Consider the following 18,669-nt stretch of genomic DNA (forward strand, 5'->3'; position numbering starts at 1 on the left):
GTACTTGTTAACCTCGTTGTTGTCTCTTGTTTACCGTCATGTTCACCCCTTCCATAGCATTCACTTATTTAGACCCTTGAACCGGTTGAAGTTGAGCCTTGGACAATTGGTTCATGGTGGTTATCAACTCCGCAATAGCTTGCCCATGATCATGTAGCTCCTTGTGTAGGTGAATAACATTTGGGTCACCCTGAGGAACATTGGCTCTACTTTGCCACACCGAAGAGGTGTCCACCATCTCATCCAAGATTTCACAAGCTTCAGAATAAGGCATGTTCATGAAGTTACCCCCAGCGAGTTGATTTACCACACACTGATTTGTTGTGTTGATCCCCCTGTAGAAGGTCTGTTGGATCATGGCCTCGGTCATATTATTGTTCGGGCATTCTTTTACCATGGTACGATATCTTTCCCAAATCTCGTACAATGTCTCATTGGGCTCTTGTTTGAAAGCTAAAATTTCATCCCTTAGTGTAGCCATGTGCCCCGGAGAGAAGAATTTGGCAATGGGCTTCTCGGCCAACTCATCCCAAGTGTGGATGGAATGATTGGGCAATCTCTCTATCCAGTCCAAAGCCTTTCCCCGTAGAGAAAAGATAAACAACCTTAACCGCAGTGCATCCTCGGTGACATTTGTTTGCTTGCTCCCCCAACAAGTATCAATGAAACCCTTGAGATTCTTGTAGGCATTTTGGTGTGGAGATCCGGTGAAGAAACCCCACCTGCTCAAGCAGTGTAAGCATCACGTTGGTAATTTGAAAGTTGCCCGCCCCAATCCGGGGAGGAACTATTGCACTTACATAGCCCTCATTCGGCAATACCCGGTGCACTGCTCTTGAAGGAAGCGGTCGGCCTCGACTGTTTACTTGAGGCTCGGGATAAACCTCATCCACTTGATCTTCATCTACCTCCTCTCCCAATGGTAAATTTTTGAGGGGCTCGTTGTTAAGGGCCATTTTGTACTTCAAAGCAATTCACAAACAAAATTTGTGACTCGGAAGGAAAGAAAGACAAAACATACAAATACCTAGATATATAGATAAATCCGTTTAACTCCCCGACAACGGCGCCAAAAATTGATCGGGTCCAACCCTATACTACTATTGAGTAGTGAGGGTGGTCAATGCAGTTTTAACCCAACTAGATCGGGATCAAATCCACAGGGAGTTAATGTTTGGAATTAAGTTTATTTCTAAGCTAGATGCGGGTTTTGAATCTAATTACACTTTCACAAGTTTGGGTTTGATTTCTACTTCTAGCTTTACTCTAAAGATTGCAATAATCGAAACTGAGGACAATATTTTTGTTGTTGTTTTTCACATGTCTAAAGAGCCTAGATAGTGACTTCTACCTAGGTGGATATCTAACGGGTAGCAAAATCTAGGGCAAGCTTGATTAGTTGGGATTATAATATAGCTATCACACCCGGGTACTCATTCTATACCTCTCGATAGTTTGAGTAATTTTGCCCAATTTGGCTTTCTCAAGTCCAAATGGGTATTCATGCAAATCAAGTGATATTAGCTCAAGTTGGGTATTACTATCTCTAGGTTTAACCCTTTAATTGGGGCTATCAATTTCTTGAATTCACTCTAATTCCTTGTTAGCCTAGTTTTTCTAGACTTAGTCCCTATTTCTCAAGTAGATACTAAGTTATAAAGGCATGAATCAATATTTACAACCATTAATTCTTGAGTTCTAGCAAGAACTAGGCTAAATATCACTAACTCATTCACATTCAAGCCCTAAAATCAAATACCCACACTAGGATTGGGTTACAACCCTAGCTATGGGTTTAGCTACTCATGGAAATAATAGAAATTAAAGATGAATTGAAGATAAAATCTATAATATTAATTTATGGAATGAAAATCTAATGTTAAGCAGTGAATCTAGTACAAAATTTTTGAAAACAGAAAAGTCAGCCGTCTTAGGTGCTCATACCAAAAAATAACCCCCCTAAAAATGACAAAAAGTTCTATTTATACTAAGCTGGAAATATCTGACAAAAATACCCTTGCAAAGGTTGTGCGGCTGCGTAATTCTGAGTGTGGCCGCACTCTTGCTTTCGCGGCCGCATAATTCTAATGCGGTCCGTGTTCTTCTCTTTTGGATCTGGGTTGAGCTGAACTTTCGCGGACCGCATAATTTTAAGTGCGGTCGCGCTCCAGATTATGCAGCCGTATAAAAGTGATGCGGTCCGCATTGCTTGAGTTTGGCTTGAAATCAACTCTCTGATTCTTCATCTTGCGGACTGCATAATTTCGATCGCGGCCGCACTAGGGACTTCCGCGGCCGCACAATTCTGGTACGGTCTGAACTTCTCTCTTTTGCTCAAGTTGTCACCTCTCTGAATCTTAGTCATTACGGTCTGCATAATTTCAATTGCGGCCGCACAGGGACTTTCGCGGCCGCATATTAGTGGTGCGGTCCGTGCTCATCATTTAGCCCAAAATCATACTCTCTGAATCTCCCTCTTGCGGACCGCATAATTATGATCGCGGCCACATCATGGCTTTCGCGGCCACACAATATTTGTGCGGTCCGTACTTCAGACCTCTTTGCCCAGCCTTGGTTTTTTGTTCAACTTTTGACTTCTTTGTGAATTGATTTTGATTTTTTTGGCTCATTTTGAACAATTCCTGCAAGCAAGCATATTTTATTAGTTTCTGGGAATACCTTCAAGCATTTTTGGCCTAAAACACAAGTAAAAGAGAGCAAATAAAAGGTTAAAATCCCTACTTATCAAAAGGCTTCAAAAGGTCAAGCTTCTCAAAATCTCTAATCATGTTTAAGTCCTTATATTGGAATATAAGAAGCATCAAATCTAATGGTGCCCTTGAAAGACTTAAACAATTAGTCATAGGAGAAAAACTTCCTATATCTAATGGTGCCCTTGAAAGACTTAAATAATTAGTCATAGGAGAAAAACTTCCTATCATTGCTTTAGGTGAACCTTTTCACAAAGCAAATAAACTGGATAAGTTCAAAAGAAGTTTGGGGTACCAACGTGCCTTTTCAAATTGTAACAGCCAGATTTGGGTCTTCTGGGAAGATCAACTGGATTGTGATATTATTGATGAGGATGAGAAACAAGTCACTTATAGTATAAAGATTGATGGAGTCTCTCTACTACTTTCTTTTGTTTATGCAAAATGTGAGGATCATTTGCGAGAGCATCTTTGGGATATACTCAGGCTTATTTGAGGGAATTACAGCATGCCTTGGTTAGTGTCTGGTGACTTCAATTGTATTATTGGTCCGGCTGAAAAAAAAGGAGGTACCCCACATAGAATGTCACAGAGCATGTCTTTCATAGAATGCATTATGTATTGTGAATTAGTGGATGCTGGGTACACTGGGTCAAGCTTTACATGGTGTAATGGTTGGGCTCCATAGAGAAGAGTTTGGCAGCGATTAGATAGGGTTCTCTTAAATCATGAGTGGCTGAATCTCTTTTCCAATACCAGTGTTAACCATTTGATTAGAACTGGGTCTGATCACTCTTCTCTTTTGATCTCTTCTAACTCTAATAATGATGATTATGTTACATATTTTAGGTTCTTGGATTTCTAGATAGAAGAACCTGGTTTCATGGATATTGTTGAGCAAGCTTGGAGTATTGATGTCTCTGGTTCACCACTCTGGAAGTTCCATTTAAAACTTAAAAATACCTGCAAAATGCTTTCACAATGGTCCAGAATATCTGTTGGAAATATTTTTACAACTGTAAAATCCTTAGAGGATAATATTGCAATGTTGGAACTTAATCTACCAATGACAACTCAAGCTAATAGAGTTGCCCATAATCAAAGTAATGTTAAGATAATAAGGGCATACAAGAAGGAAAAGGCTTTTTGGAGACAAAACTTTGGAATCAAGTGGTTTGTGGATGGAGAAGTCAACACCAGATTCTTTCACTCTGTGGTCAAGGGCAAGAAGAGGAGGTTAATTTTATCTAGACTGCAAGATGATAATGGCAACCGGATTGAAGGAAATCAGTGTATTGCTTAGGAGGCTATAAAATTTTTCGAGAAGCAATTCACAAAGGAGAACACCCAGAAGAACTTTTCTATTATGAGCTGCATTCCAAGGATTGTTAATCAGGAGGATAACAAAAAACTGCTAGCACCACCTTCACTTGATGAATTGAAAGAGATCATCTTCTCTATGAGCACACACAATTCTCCTGGACCTGATGGGGTCTATGGAAAATTCTACCAATCATGTTGGGAGATAATAAAGGAGAATTTACTACTAATTATACTTGGTGTTTTTGCAGGTACTTCTTTACCAAGATCTTTTACTCACGCATGCCTTATCATGATTCCGAAGGTGAAGAATCCCCAACGATTCACTGAGCTAAGACCAATCAGTCTTAGCAACTTCTCTAGCAAGATTATTTCCACACTTATGAACCTGAGACTTGGCCCTGTTATGAAGAAATTGATCTCTCCATATCAGACTGGTTTTATCAAAGGAAAGTCTATAACTGAGAATATCATGCTTATTCAGGAAATGGTGCACAACATTAATCAGTCTCCACAACTTGGAAATGTTGTCATGAAATTGGATATGACCAAGTCATATGATAGAGTCGATTGGGACTACTTATGCCAAGTTTTGAGGCAAATGGGATTTTCAGAAGTATGGATTGATAGAGTCTGGAGGCTAATCTCGAATGTCTGGTATTTAATCAACCTAAATGGTTCAAGAAAAGGTTTCTTCAAATCTATCAGGTGTATTAAACAAAGGGATCCTCTTTCCCCATCTTTGTTTGTCATTGGAGCAGAGTTATTATCCATAATGATGAACAGACTACCTGAAGAAGGTTTTATTCCATATTCATCTGAGAGAAGAGGGCCCTTGATTACTCATTTATGTTATACGGATGACACCATTTTATTTTCCTCTGGAGATCCAACATCCTTGAAGGTGATGATGAATAAACTGGAGTCATATGAAACCATCTCAGGACAGATGATCAACAAGAGTAAATCTGATTTCTATGTGTCAACAAACTTTCCTCAATCTGAGCTCAATAAAGTGGAAGATATTACTGATTTTTCTCAACTTCAGTTCCCGATGCAGTACTTGGGGTGCCCCATATATTTGGAGAGGAAAAAGAGTAGTTCACTTTAACAACATGGTAGCTAAAGTTTCCAATAGACTGCAAGGATGGCAAGGGAAGCTCTTATCTTATGGTGAAAAATCAGTGCTCATTAAATCAGTATTGTAATCTCTTCCTCCTCACTTGCTTTCTGTTCTTTATCCTCCTAAAATAGTTTTTTCACAAATAGAGAAGATCATAGCTAACTTTTTTCTGGGGAAAGTATGACATCAAAAATAAATTCTACTGAAAAAAATGGAGTGATCTCGGTTTCCTTGTTCTTGAAGGTGGGGTTGGCTTTAGATCACTATCGGATTTCGCAAATGTCTTTTCTGCTAAGGCATGGTAGAACTTCAGAACTAATCAGAGTCTCTTGAATGATTTTTTGAGTGTTAAGTACTGTAAAAGGCTACATCATGTTGCCAGGAAGTGGTCATACGGCCAATCTCACAACTGGAAAAGGTTAATGGAGATTAAAGAAGATGCTGAAAAACATATCCTTTGGAAGATTAGGGTAGGTAGGATATCCTTCTGGTGGGATAATTGGTCTGGTAAGGGAGTCATAGCCAAGGTCACCCAATTCCATAATACCCCTAGGAAACTCCAGGTGAACTATTTCTTTGAGGGTGGGAAGTGGAATTCCAATAAGCTCAGGAATGTCCTTCCTCACAATATTGTTAATGATATTTTGGAGATTGGTATCAATATTGGAAGGGAGGATAAGCCAATATGGATGATTTAATCCAAGGGACACTTCACTTGCTATTCTGCTTGGCAGATGTTGAGGAGACAGAGGAATACTTCATTCGCTACTACCATGATTTGGTAGAAGAAACTTCCTTTCAAAATTTCTTTCTTCATGCTAAGAATGATACAGAATAGAATCCCAACTGATGAAGGCCTCAAGAGATTCAAATTGATCCTACCATCAAAGTGCTCGTGTTGTAATAGTCACAAGGAAGAGACCATCATGCACCTATTTTGTGAGAGTTATATTGCAAAACAGGTGTGGTCCTTTTTTGCTCAGAGTTGTGGTATTATAACAAGACAAGGAGACATTAGGCAATTGATCATGTCTTGGTGGCTAACTAAGGCAAATAATGGAATCCATGTAATGATCCTACAATGTCTACCATCCATTGTATGCTGGGAGATATGAAAAAGTAGGTGTGCAGCCAGATTTGAGAATTTACATATGTCCGGAAGAGCTATAATTATACAGATTTACAGGTCAATGATTATGCTACTGAACAGCCAATTTCCTAGAGTACAATTCCCCTTGCATTGGAATAATATATTCATAGCGGTGGAGAATGCAAAACAGTTAATTAGTAGCCAACTGATTAAATAGTGCAAACCTGATTTTGGCTGGCAAAAGCTGAACATTGATGGCTACTGTAAAAGAAACCCAAGAAGTGTCGGAGGTGGTGGTGTTATTAGAGATCATCAGGGATCCTTTATTGTAGCTTTTGTTGAGTATTATGGCCAATGCACCAATAATTTTGAAGAGGCAAATGCAATGCTACATGGGTTGAAATTATATTTCAGCGGAGGTTTTTTGAATGTAATTGTCGAGTCTAATTCTCGGGTGATCATTAACATGATTAACAACAAAATGAAGGTTTCTTAGCAGATACATCATATCATTGAGCAGATTATTCAAATCTCTAGCAAGGGTAATTTTACTTTTGTCCATGCATATGGAGAAGGTAATAGTGTTGCTGACCAACTTGTTAATCTGGGGGAAAGCTTAAAAGTTAAGGTCACATTTGATACTACTAGTTCTTTGTCGGACATAGTGAGATCTTCACCGAGACTTGATCACGTCGGTTTCCCAAACTTCAGATTCAAACCAAGGAAGAACCATTTTACTATTAACGATGTTTCTAGATATAGCTGAATTTTGTATAGTAGTGCTAACTATATGTATATCACCTATTAGTAAAGTTCATATATCTCAAAGTGTAATGGAGGAAATCTCACAAAGTAGGCAGACTCGTTTGATGCTTTTATATTGGAGGATGAGATATATTATTCTTCATAATGTTTTGGAGCTATGGTTTATGTCTTGCTAAGTGTACTTATTCTTTTTGATGATATACTAAAAAACAAAATGCACCGAGAATGTTTGACAATTTGCTTAAATCAACTGATTTTCTTTTACTTTTATCAGTTGCCTCCGTTATCTCTCCCTTTAGTTAAATGTTTTATGGAAATATCATAAATATATATATTAGCACTACAATTTGTAGTCCTTTACAACTAATATTAACGACTCTATAAAATTATCTCCAAAATGACTGAGAAAAGAGATTACTTTTGGTAGTTATAGGCTTATAGATTTAACTTTATTAGTGCATAGACATACATTAAAAATTTCGTCGTGGTATTGGTTGTTTATATTATATACGCTTTTATGCATTCTCTCTTATGTACTTTTGTGCAACATCAGTTTCATATAAATGACTTTTATTATTGACTCACTGTGCACATCCAAGATGTTTGATCGTGTCAATCCCCTAACAAATTTTGATGTATTTCTTTTTTCAATAGGTTTACTACAACATTCTGATCCATCATTCAACAACTCAAAATTTACGTCTGTTTACCCGAAAAATGGATAGAGCTAAATTTGTACGTAGTTCTAAGGGTATGTGGTGTAACTTGACACAAATCGTAAGAATGAATAGAAATATCGAGTGTTGACTGTGGAGAATGATAAAATAGGCAAAGTTGGAAAGAAGATGATTTATAGATTAAGCAAGATAGAATCAATCTATGAAGCTAAAAAAGGATAACTCTTCAATATAGGAGTGCATGATATCTCAGTTACAATGTATGGCCAAAACTTGTTCCTTACAGAAATAATAATCATCCCTTTTATAGTGGAGAGATCTTACTTTAGATATAATTAAAAATACATAGTGGGAGACCCATGATAAATCAGTTTTTCCATAATTCCTGCCAGGATTCTCTCCTCTAGTGCGATTCCAACGGCTCTTGTCTATGAGCTCGATATTGACGCGAGCTTGATATCGACTCGAGCTCTCGATCTTGACTCAAGCTCGATTCTGACTCGGATCCTTGTATTGATTCGGGGTCAGTGTTGGCCGGTCTCTGCCTCATAAGCTCGATAACTTCACTTTGCATCATAGTTCGATTTGGATTCGAGCTCGATAATAATATCGAGCTCGACATTGATCGGTCCCTAGGGCTCGAAGTTTGGTGACCTGACTTCGGACCTCAACCTGATATCATGAAGACGCTCTTCGCTCTAATGCATTACCATTTCGATCAGTTCGTACGAAGGACTAACCGATTTTGACCGTATACAACGTTATTTACTTTGGCCGGATATCATCATTCAATATCATATATCTATCATTTATAGTCGTGTTAAATAAATATGTTGTAAATGTATGCCATTTGTTCTCATCTTTCTTTCTGTTAGAGTATTTACCCTTTTTCTAACTTTGTGTTAACTAAAATATTCGATCTAAAGTATGATTTTCAGATTATACTATTCTATAAAATTATTTAACAAAAGTATAAACTGTTTTTAGCGGGAATGTCCGGAAACATAGATATTGTGAATTTACGTTGGAGAGCTAAACAGAAGAACAAATTACTGGTAGAAATTTGCGCCATCGAAATAACAATTATTTTTGTCCCAACAATGAGATAAAAGAGTTAGAATCGAAATAACAAAAACTCCTTCATCATTCAAGTAATACAGTTTCATCTCTGAAAGTTGATAGCCGACCTCAAAAAAGAAGTGATCATTACACCTTGAACTTGAAGAAGGTTGGCAAACCGCATTGTTATCTTCCTTTTCCGAAATATTTCTATATAAATTATACTCCCTTAATTTCAATTTATGTGAACTTATTTGATTGAGTACGGAATTTAAGAAAAGAGAAGACTTTTAAACTTGTGGTGTAAAATGAGGCACATATATTTTGTGTGGTTATAAATTATTGCATAAAGGTAAATTGTTTTCAAATAGGGAAAGGGATCATTTTTTTTTTTGAAATGGACTAAAAGGAAAATAGATTCACATAAATTGAAACGCATGGAGTATTTGTTTACACGCATGATGTCTTGTGGATATCTGCAGATAGACTTAGATGTTTAAATTAATCTACTCTCATCGAAGTTATTTTTCATTTGATAGGTCATGCTTCTCCAGCTACAAGTGTATCAGCTACTTCCAACAAAGGAAAATATATAGTTGATAGCTTCTCTATCTTTGAAGTAGGTGAGTCCATAAATATCAAGATATGTATTCCGACAATATTACTTTTGTTATTGCTTACCCATATCTAAACATTGACTATTCTATGCTAGGATCAACATCAAGTACATGTGATGCAGAAAAGAATTTAACTTCAGAATTTACTTCAAAGAGAGATATGTATCTATCTACTAAAGTAATAATTCACATATTAATGCCTCTCTATGTAACATAATTATTACTTACCATGCACATGTAAAAAAAAAAATTAGCTAGAAGTCAAGTTACAAAATAACTATCTATTGCCAAAAAATAACATAAAGTTCCAAATTGTAAATTTTATGGAGCAAAACAGTTTCAAAATAAATCACTGGGTTTTTGTTGTGATAATGGATCAATTAAACTGATTTCCCATCAAATTCTTGAAGAAATACGAAATTTATTTTTTGGTGACAACAAAGAATCTAAATATTTTCGTACTCACAGTAGAACCTCTTATAATATGTTTGCATTTATTTTACTTGGAATAAATTATGATAGAGAATTAGCAAAGAGAAAATATGGCATCTATATATTTAGAGTTTAGGGACAAATATATCACTTCATTGACGATTTGGTACCTTTAGGAGCGAAAGAGAAACATTTACAGCTGTATTTTTATGATAATGAAAATGAGATAACAAATGGAATGGCCTTATCGGATAAAATTAATGAAATAGTTGTTAGGAAGCTCATTGATATACAAAAGGTCAATCCTTATTCTTAAGCTGATCAATTCAGTCAATGATAACTAGCTAGAATTGTTATTAGGGGAATTGCCTATGCAGGTCAATATTTGAATGTGTTACATTCAATGTGGGGCCTATGCAGGTCAACCGTTGAAGGTGTTACCTTCAATGTGGGTGATGGTTCTTTAGAAGTGGCTATGTTTCCTTTTGATATGTTTAAGCATATTTTTTCGATTCTAGCTTGCAGTGAGAGTTAGGTGCTGAACCTTACTATTATATTCAAGGATGATTTGTTTTGTTGAGGTCACAAGTCTTCTATTATAAGTGATTTTATCTTAATTCACATTATCTAATTATTGTACTGATAATGATGTCTACTGTTGTAGCATCCATGAAGATATTTTTGACATCTATATGATTAACTCAATTCTTTATTCATTCTATTTCTTCAAACGTTTGGTGTATCCTTAAAGTGAATAATTGTCACGACCCAAAATCTCACATGTCTTGATGGCGCTTATCGTATTACTAGGCAAGCCGATAATCACAAATAATCACGCATCTTTGAATTGAAAACATAATAAAATAAGCTTAATAGTGAAAATCTCATAAATAACTGATAAAAAAATATCGCGACTCAATACAAAATACCCCAAAATTCGGGTGTCACTGAGTACATGAGCATCTAAATGACAATACAGTCTAACTGCTAAAGAACTATCTAGGAAGATAGAACAATGCTAATAAACTGAAAAGAAGGAGAGCCGAGGTTTGCAGACACCAAGGCAGCTACCTCAATAGTCTCCAAACGGATGAAGCTCCAAATCTAGCAACCGTCGTGCCAAGAAGTACTTGGATCTGTACACGAAGTCCAAAGTGTAGTATGAGTACAACTGACCCGATGTACTCAATAGGTAACAAGACAAACCTTGGGCTGAAAGCAGTGACGAGCTCAGACAGATACAGTCCAAATCCAGATTATAACAGTATAGAAATGTAGGCATACTTTCAAGTTTAACAGTTTAAGTTCAGCACGGATAAAATATACCAAGTGTGACTGATATGATGAATGCTATATCTCTATATCTACATGTCAATTATAAATGTCAATTGTAATGCAACACAGTGATAAAGTCATATACATACTCTCGGAGTATTCAATCTCACTCAGCACGCTTAATCACTCAGTACTCCCAGTCACACAATACTCCCAGTCACTCAGCACTCTCAATCTCTCAGCGCCCTCAATCACTTGGAACTTGCACTCAATAGGTATCTGCGCTCACTGCTGGTATATCAGACTCCGGAGGGGCGGATCCTGCCCAAGCGCTAATATAAGCCAATCATGGCATGAATCAATAAAGCTTGATGAGGCGTGCAGCCCGGTCCCATAAATATCACTCACAATCAAGCCCTGGGCCTCACTCAGTCATTAATCTCTACAGCCTCTTGGGCTTACAAATCTCATGACAATGAGCCCAAACAATAATAATGTGGTGTAACAAAAAAGAGCAACAAAGACTAATATATGATATGCAAATGATAGATGTGACTGAGTATATAATTATAATTTAAGAAAATAATCCAACAACAGAAGTGACCTCCGTGGGTCCCAACAGAACAAGCATATAGTCTAAGCATGATTTTTAGCATGGATTGTAGCTCAATTACTCTAACAAGTAGGAGTTTCATGGATAGCAACAAGGTTTGATAACTATACAGTACCACATAATCAACCGAGTCACAATTACTACGGTGCACGGCCACATGCCCATCACCTAACATATGTGTCACTTCAACACCAATCACATAATACGTATTTCAGGGATCCAAACCTTCAGAATCAAGTTTAGAAGTGTTACTTATCTCAAACCGCGTAAATCTCTACTTCAACAAGCCCTTGCCTTGTGAATCGGCCTCCAAACGACTCGAATCTAGCCACAAACAACTTAATACAATCAACACGAGCTATAGGAATAAATTCCATATGTTAAGCTAGGTTCTTTAACAAAAGTCAAAAAGTCAACCCTGGGTCAATGTCTCGGAATCCGATAATTAACAAAATCCGAAAACTCATTCAACAACGAGTCGACCCATATCAAAATTACTTAATTCCGATCTCAACTCGACCTTCAAATCCTCTAATTATAGTTTATGAAGTTTCTATAATTTTTCCAAACCCAAAACACTAATTTAATGGTAAAAACAATGATAGATTCATGTATATTAACCAAATCCGAGTTAGAATCACTTACCCCAATCAATTCCTTGAAAATCCCTCCAAGAATCGCCCCAATCCGAGCTCCCAAAGTCCAAATGTAAAATAATGAAATCTTATATTCTGCCGAGATGCTCCTCTTTGCGATCGCGGAAAATGCTTTGCGATCGCGAAGCACAAAAATACAAGCTGCCAAAATAACTTTTGCGATCGCATAACTCCAATCGCGAACGCGCTGACTAACTCCCCCAAAGGTACGTGATTGCGGACACACTCATGCGATCGCATAGAGCAATGCACCTGACCTCATAGGCCTCCTCTTTCTTCATCGCGAACGCGGCACCTACTACGTGTTTGCGTAGTATTGACTCCCCAAGCTTCGCGATCGCACACCCATTCTTGCAAACGTGTAGAACAAATTCCCAATCACCTAAACTACCCTTCGTGATTGCATACTTACACTCGTGATCACGTATAAGGAAACCAACAACAGTCATGACAGTAATCCAACAAGTCCAAAAATGAGCCGAACATGATCAAAATCACACCCGAGGCCCCCGGGACCCCTTCCAAAGATGCTAACATATAAAACATCATACAAACTCACTTGAAGCCTCAAATCACATCAAACAACACTAAAACCATGAATCACACATCGATTCAAGCCTAATGAACTTATGGACTTCTAACTTCCGAAACTAATGCGGAAACATACCAAACAAACTCTGATTGATCTCAAATTTTGCACACAAGTCTTAAATTAACAAAGACCTATTCCAACTTCCGGAACCAAAATCCGAGCCCGATAACCACAAAGTCAACTCTGGGTCAAACTTCTCAACTCTCCAAACTTTAACTTTTTCAACTTTTCCCAATTCAAGCCGAAATCATCTACGGACCTCCAAAGCATCGAAAATGCGAACTAGCCCAGCCCAAGACCCCATGCAAATGCAGCCCAGGTATTGCAATTGTGATACCTGTGGGTTCCCTGCTAAGGTAGCAAATGCGACCGTGGTGTTCGCAATTGCGACACCAGAGGCACCAGACACCAGATTTTGCAAATTTCAGTCCAAAACACTCAGGAACATATCTGAAACTCATCTGAGCCCTCGAAGCTCCAAACTAAACCTCCACACAAGTCTAAAAATATCATACGAACTCACTCGCGTGATCAAAACGCAAAAATAACATCTAAAACTACAAATCGAACACTAAAACGCATGAATTTCAAAGCAAAGTTCAAGAATTTCTAAGCAAAGTTCAAGAATTTCTAAGATTACAACTAAACGTCTGAATCCTATCAAATCAACAATGACATCAAATTTTTCAGACAAGTTCTAAATACCATAACGGGCCTATTCCAAGTCCCAAAATCAAATTCGGAGCTCGATAGCTAAGAGTCAACCTACAGTAAAACCTTTCAACTTCAAATTGCAAAACTTTTGGCAAATCAACACAAATCGACCTACGGACTTCCGAAATTGATTTCGGGCATACGCCCAAGTCCGAAATCACGATACAAAGCTATCGGAGCCATCAAAACACAGTTCCGGGGTCATTTTCATAAAAGTCAAAGTTTGGTCAACATTTCTAATTCAAACCTCTAAGTCATGAATCAAAGGCTCCAAATCAAAGCTTCCTGGAACGTAACTAACCAACCCCGCAAGTCATAAAATCATAAACACAGATGTATGAAGCATAAAAAGGGGTAACGAGGCAAGATTACACAAAACGACTGATCGGGTTGTTATATGTCCCGACCATGCGCACTTGCGGGACCGCTTCTGCGATCCAAAGTCCACATCTGCTAATTCCCAGGCCTCTGCCCAGTTTCTCTTTCACGCTCACTCCTCCGCAACTACGGGCTCACAGATGCGGAATTACCTTCGCACCTGCGTCCCCTGCCAACTCCACCTCAATTTTTATCTGTGCACAAGGGCCCGCACCTGTGGCTCCGCATCTGCGGCCAAGCCCTCCACAGATGCGACAACACCAGAACCTGCAACGATCTGAAATTCTTCCAAGTCAGCAATTGATTCGATCTCAACCCGAAACATACCCAAGGTCCCCGGTACCTTAATCAAACATACCAGCAAGTCCTTAAATACAAGATGAACCTAATTGAAGCCTCAAATCACATCAAACAACACCAAAACCACGAATCGTACCCCAATTCAAGCCTAATGAAACTAATGAATTTCCAACTTCCAAAACACTTGCTGAATCATATCAAACCAACCCGGAATGACCTCAAATTTTGCATGAATGTCCCAAATGACACAACGTACATATTCCAATTTCCGAAACCAAAATTTGAACTCGATATCAGCATAATCAACTCTCGGTCAAACTTCTCAACCTTCCAAACCTTCAACTTTCCAACTTTCACCAAAAAGTACCAAATCAACCTATGGACCTCCAAATCGACATCTGGACATACGCCTAGGTCCAAAGTTACCTTACAAGCCTATTGAAATCATCAAAATACCATTCTAGAGTCATTTACATAAAAGTCAAACTCCGATCAACTCTTACAACCTAAGCTTCCAACCTTGGAACTAAGTATCCTAATTTATTCGGAAACTTCTTAGAAACCAAACTAACCATCCCGGCAAGTCACATAATCATAAATGAACATAGAAAAGGAAATAAATAAGGAATGAGGCTACAATATACAAAATAACTGGCAGGGTCATTACAAATGCGAACAACTGATCGCAATTGCGGACATGTCTCTGAGCCTACAGTTATTGCAAATGCGATAAAATCATCGCAAATGTGATCCCTGGTCAACCGCAAATACGATCAAAACTTCGCAAATGTGAATTTTCCCCCAAAGTTTACTCTGTCGCAAATGCGACTTACCCATCGTAAATACGGAGCTCCCTTGTCCGCAAATGCGATACAAACTTTGCAAATATGAAGTTCTGATATCCAGCCCATTTTTGCCAATGCGAGCCACCCCTTGCAAATGCGAGATCTGCTGGTTCATCACACTAGTTGTTCGTCAGCTTTACCAAAATCATACACAACACATCTGACACTCACCCAAACCCCTCGGACTCAATTCCGAACATCTACAAAAGTGTAACAACATCATGAAAACTCGCTCGCTATCTCAAATTATCAAAATAATGTCACATATCAAGAATCGATTATTAAAACTCAAGATTTTCTAATTTAAAACTCATTTTTTAAATTTTTTACATAATGCCGTGAAACGCCCTCGGGTCACCCAAGATCCCAACCAAATATGCGTACAACTTCAAAATTATCATACGAACATGCCGGAATTGTCAAAATACTGATCCGAAGTCATTTACTAGAAATGTTAACCGTGGTCAACTCTAGTCACTTTTAAAGTAAAAAATCACATTTTCTTAAGAAATTCACATTTAAATTTTTCGAAAATCGATACGGATCATGCACGCAAGTTATAAGTCATCAAATATATCTGTGAAAAGTCTTGGAAAACATAAAGGAAAATTAGTATTTAAGACGACCGGTCGGATCGTTAAAACAACCCACATTGCTAAAACTGGACCAACCATGCATCTTGAGATGCGGTTGATTTATAATTAGTGAACCACATAGTAGAGCTTTCAATTGGCTGCAACTTTAATTTTCAAGGGTCCATAAGCAAAATTAATATTCTTGTGGCTATTAAGATTTTTGCACTAGTCAATGTTTTAATGCAAAAAACATATTTTAAAGGAGAAATAAGAAGAAAGTTATGGGTTCTATGTAACACATAGAGCAACCTAAGAAACAAAAAAAAAGACACAACAACTAAAATAAATAATACCAATTTAGATTTTCCAAATCTTCGAAAAACTCAAAATAATATAGGAAAAATAAGAGCCTAGATACAATGATGCACAAAGGATATAAAATTGTCATCTTTCATATTATTCCTCCAAGAATATTTTAGTGGGCATAAAAGATAAAATTGAACCATAACAAAAGATCTACCCTGTCTTATAATACAATACCATGGACATCACACCTTTCTCTAGGCAAAAAGTCAAGCAATGGTAATGATCACTAATTTACCATATTAAGTAAGGTATAGAGCATCGAGTTGAAAACCTGATAAAGAAAGAGCTTTGCCTTCCATATCATTACTAGACCTCCAAAGAGTCCCACTGCTGGGAACTGGATGAGCATGTCGAATTGAAGTTCCTCAGTTAGCTTCTTGTGGTCAGTCATCCTTGTTTTCAGTAGTACTAGCATAGCTGATTTGTGGAGCTGAACCATAGCTGAGCAATGTCTTCTGAACTCCGCATTGTTCCCCCCTCTAACATTCCATATGATGTAATTCATTAGAGGGGTGGGTTAGTTGGGGAGTCCATCTTTTGTGCCTTCTCTTTCCCCTGAGTAGGCATCACAGCTTTCTTCTTCCCCGGGTTCTTCATGCTCAGTACATGAGTCAGAGTTAGTAGTGGCTTGAGCATACCCTAATTCTGGTGGGATCCCAATCCCATTCCACACTTTGATAGGGCTCTGGGACACAACATGACAAGTATCTCGCTGCACTCCACACTGAACTCTATTGCTCTGACTGATTCTAGTAGGAGGGACTCCGTCTGGAGTGGTCCAAAGTCTTCCTTTGTCATCTCCACTTCTTCGGCTGGTTTCCCCTTGAGCAGATCTAGTGCTCTGTCGATTTCCTTTGTTATATTCCCCAGTGGTAGGGTCTGTATCTTCTCCACTTGAGTTGAAGATGAAGGCACTTGTTGAAATGGTGGTTTGATAACCACAAACTGAGGCGTTGCCACTGGGTCCTCTGTTGCTGGGTCTGGGAACTAGGGAATCAATTGAAAAGTTTGGTGCAATAGGTTTTAGACCATCGATGGGTCCAGGTTGGTGTGCATGCTGCTAATGCAGCTTGTGAGGATCATCCATTACCATAGATGCGGACCAAAGGTTGCCAAGGCCTTGATCGGAGCCTCCATGGTAACTCTCGCTAGATGCATTGGGTTCTTGATGATTAGGGTAACCGATTTATTCCCTAAGAGGAAATTATATGCTAAGCCCTGGCCCTGCAAAGTCAGTTCCATCCAAGATGCCAGTGTGTGGTCTGGCGGCACTGAGGTGGAGGTTACGAAGATGGGTGGCTGTTGTGGGTGTTCCATTTTTGGATATTTTGATTTGCCTCTTTGGGTAAAACTAGAGGTTGGAATGGACTGTGGCTGCATAATAGAGTGTTTAGTGCTCCTTGTCAAATCATTTTCGATCTTCTGAACTTTGGTATTTGCATCTAATACTGGGGATTGAAAATTAATTGTGTATCCACTTGAGTGGACCGAGGTTGTCATATCACCTGAGTTTGGGTGATTTCTCTAGTGATGCACTTAAGTATCCATGGATTATGGTGAGATTGTTTTTGCAGGTTGCTCTGGTAGGGGATGATTAGGGGTCGAGTAGGTATTGGGGTAGGGTGTTTAATTTGGGTGGGCGCTTACCAATTGGGGATGGTCCCCGGTAGTGGGCTATGTGGAGAGTTGATGGCCCAACCTACTATGGCTTGTCGGGCCCAAGCGTGATCTTTGGTTTGTGATGGGGGGCGCATTGTTTGTGTTTTGGGTTTGTGTAGGGCATGCGTTGGTACCCGTACTTATTTTCTCATACCCCCGTCCCGCTTTTCTCTTTGCATAGGATTTGGGTTGCTCTTGCGTGGAATGGGCTTGCGGGGAAGGGATATTGAATTTTTGTTTGTTAGTCAAATTAATAGGTCGTTGATGGTTATTGGCCTTACTAGTATTATTCTTAGTATTATATTTAAGGTTTTAGTCTTCAGTTTGGTTAGTAGTTCTCGTCATGTTGATTTGAAATTGCGTGGGCCTTTGAATTGGTTTCCTTCTCCTTGGGAAGGTTAACCTTTTCCATTCATCTTTGATATCCTGCTTATTGCACGCTTCAAAGTATTTTGGTACTTCTTCATAGCATTCTAGTACTTCTTGTGGTGGTATTACCGCTCTTTGTATGTGGGTACACGATTACAAGGTGTGTCCTATTCTGCCACAACCTTTACACAGTATTCCCTCCCCTTGGTAGATCACTGCTTGTCTGTGATCTCCAATAACGATTGTTTTTCTACCGAAGTTTTGAGAGTCACTTGGATACATATGCGTGCATACCTACATTTAATGGTAGAGGATGTGAATGTGTCTATTTTGAGTAGTTTGCCTTGTTTCCTTCCAACGTTTTCTAAAATTTCTATATCGTAGAACTCGGTTGGAAATTGAGACACATGAATCCAAAAGGCAGTGAAGGATAGAGTTGCGTCTTGTGAAATGAATTTGGGTTCCCATTTCCGGATATGAACCAAGGACCTAGGTGTAGTGTTTTAGCCATATTCTCCTCCAATCCAAATTGA

General features: G+C 38.4%; 2 protein-coding genes across 2 annotated transcripts; both read left to right on the forward strand.

Moving 5' to 3' along the window:
- Nucleotides 1-3,594: 3,594 nt before the first annotated feature.
- LOC142175926 (uncharacterized) lies at nt 3,595-4,014 on the forward strand. The gene has a single exon (XM_075242937.1). The coding sequence runs from the start codon at nt 3,595-3,597 to the stop codon at nt 4,012-4,014; it is 420 nt and encodes a 139-aa protein (XP_075099038.1).
- Nucleotides 4,015-5,839: 1,825 nt separating this feature from the next.
- On the forward strand, nt 5,840-7,010 carry LOC142175927 (uncharacterized). Its single transcript, XM_075242938.1, has 3 exons — nt 5,840-5,935; nt 6,462-6,674; nt 6,765-7,010. Exons 1-3 carry the CDS (start codon nt 5,840-5,842, stop codon nt 7,008-7,010), a joined length of 555 nt encoding a protein of 184 aa, XP_075099039.1.
- Nucleotides 7,011-18,669: the final 11,659 nt, after the last annotated feature.

The sequence above is a fragment of the Nicotiana tabacum genome, chromosome 22 (genome assembly GCF_000715075.1).
Source record: "Nicotiana tabacum cultivar K326 chromosome 22, ASM71507v2, whole genome shotgun sequence".
In the NCBI taxonomy this organism is placed as follows: domain Eukaryota; kingdom Viridiplantae; phylum Streptophyta; class Magnoliopsida; order Solanales; family Solanaceae; genus Nicotiana; species Nicotiana tabacum.

Coding starts and splice junctions, on each gene's coding strand:
- LOC142175926 (XM_075242937.1), top strand. CDS start 3,595: ATGGATATTGTTGAGCAAGCTTGGAGTATTGATGTCTCTGGTTCACCA.
- LOC142175927 (XM_075242938.1), top strand. CDS start 5,840: ATGGATGATTTAATCCAAGGGACACTTCACTTGCTATTCTGCTTGGCA. Junction 5,936..6,461: donor TTCGCTACTACCATGATTTG/GTAGAAGAAACT, acceptor CTGATTAAATAG/TGCAAACCTGATTTTGGCTG. Junction 6,675..6,764: donor TCAGCGGAGGTTTTTTGAAT/GTAATTGTCGAG, acceptor ATCATTGAGCAG/ATTATTCAAATCTCTAGCAA.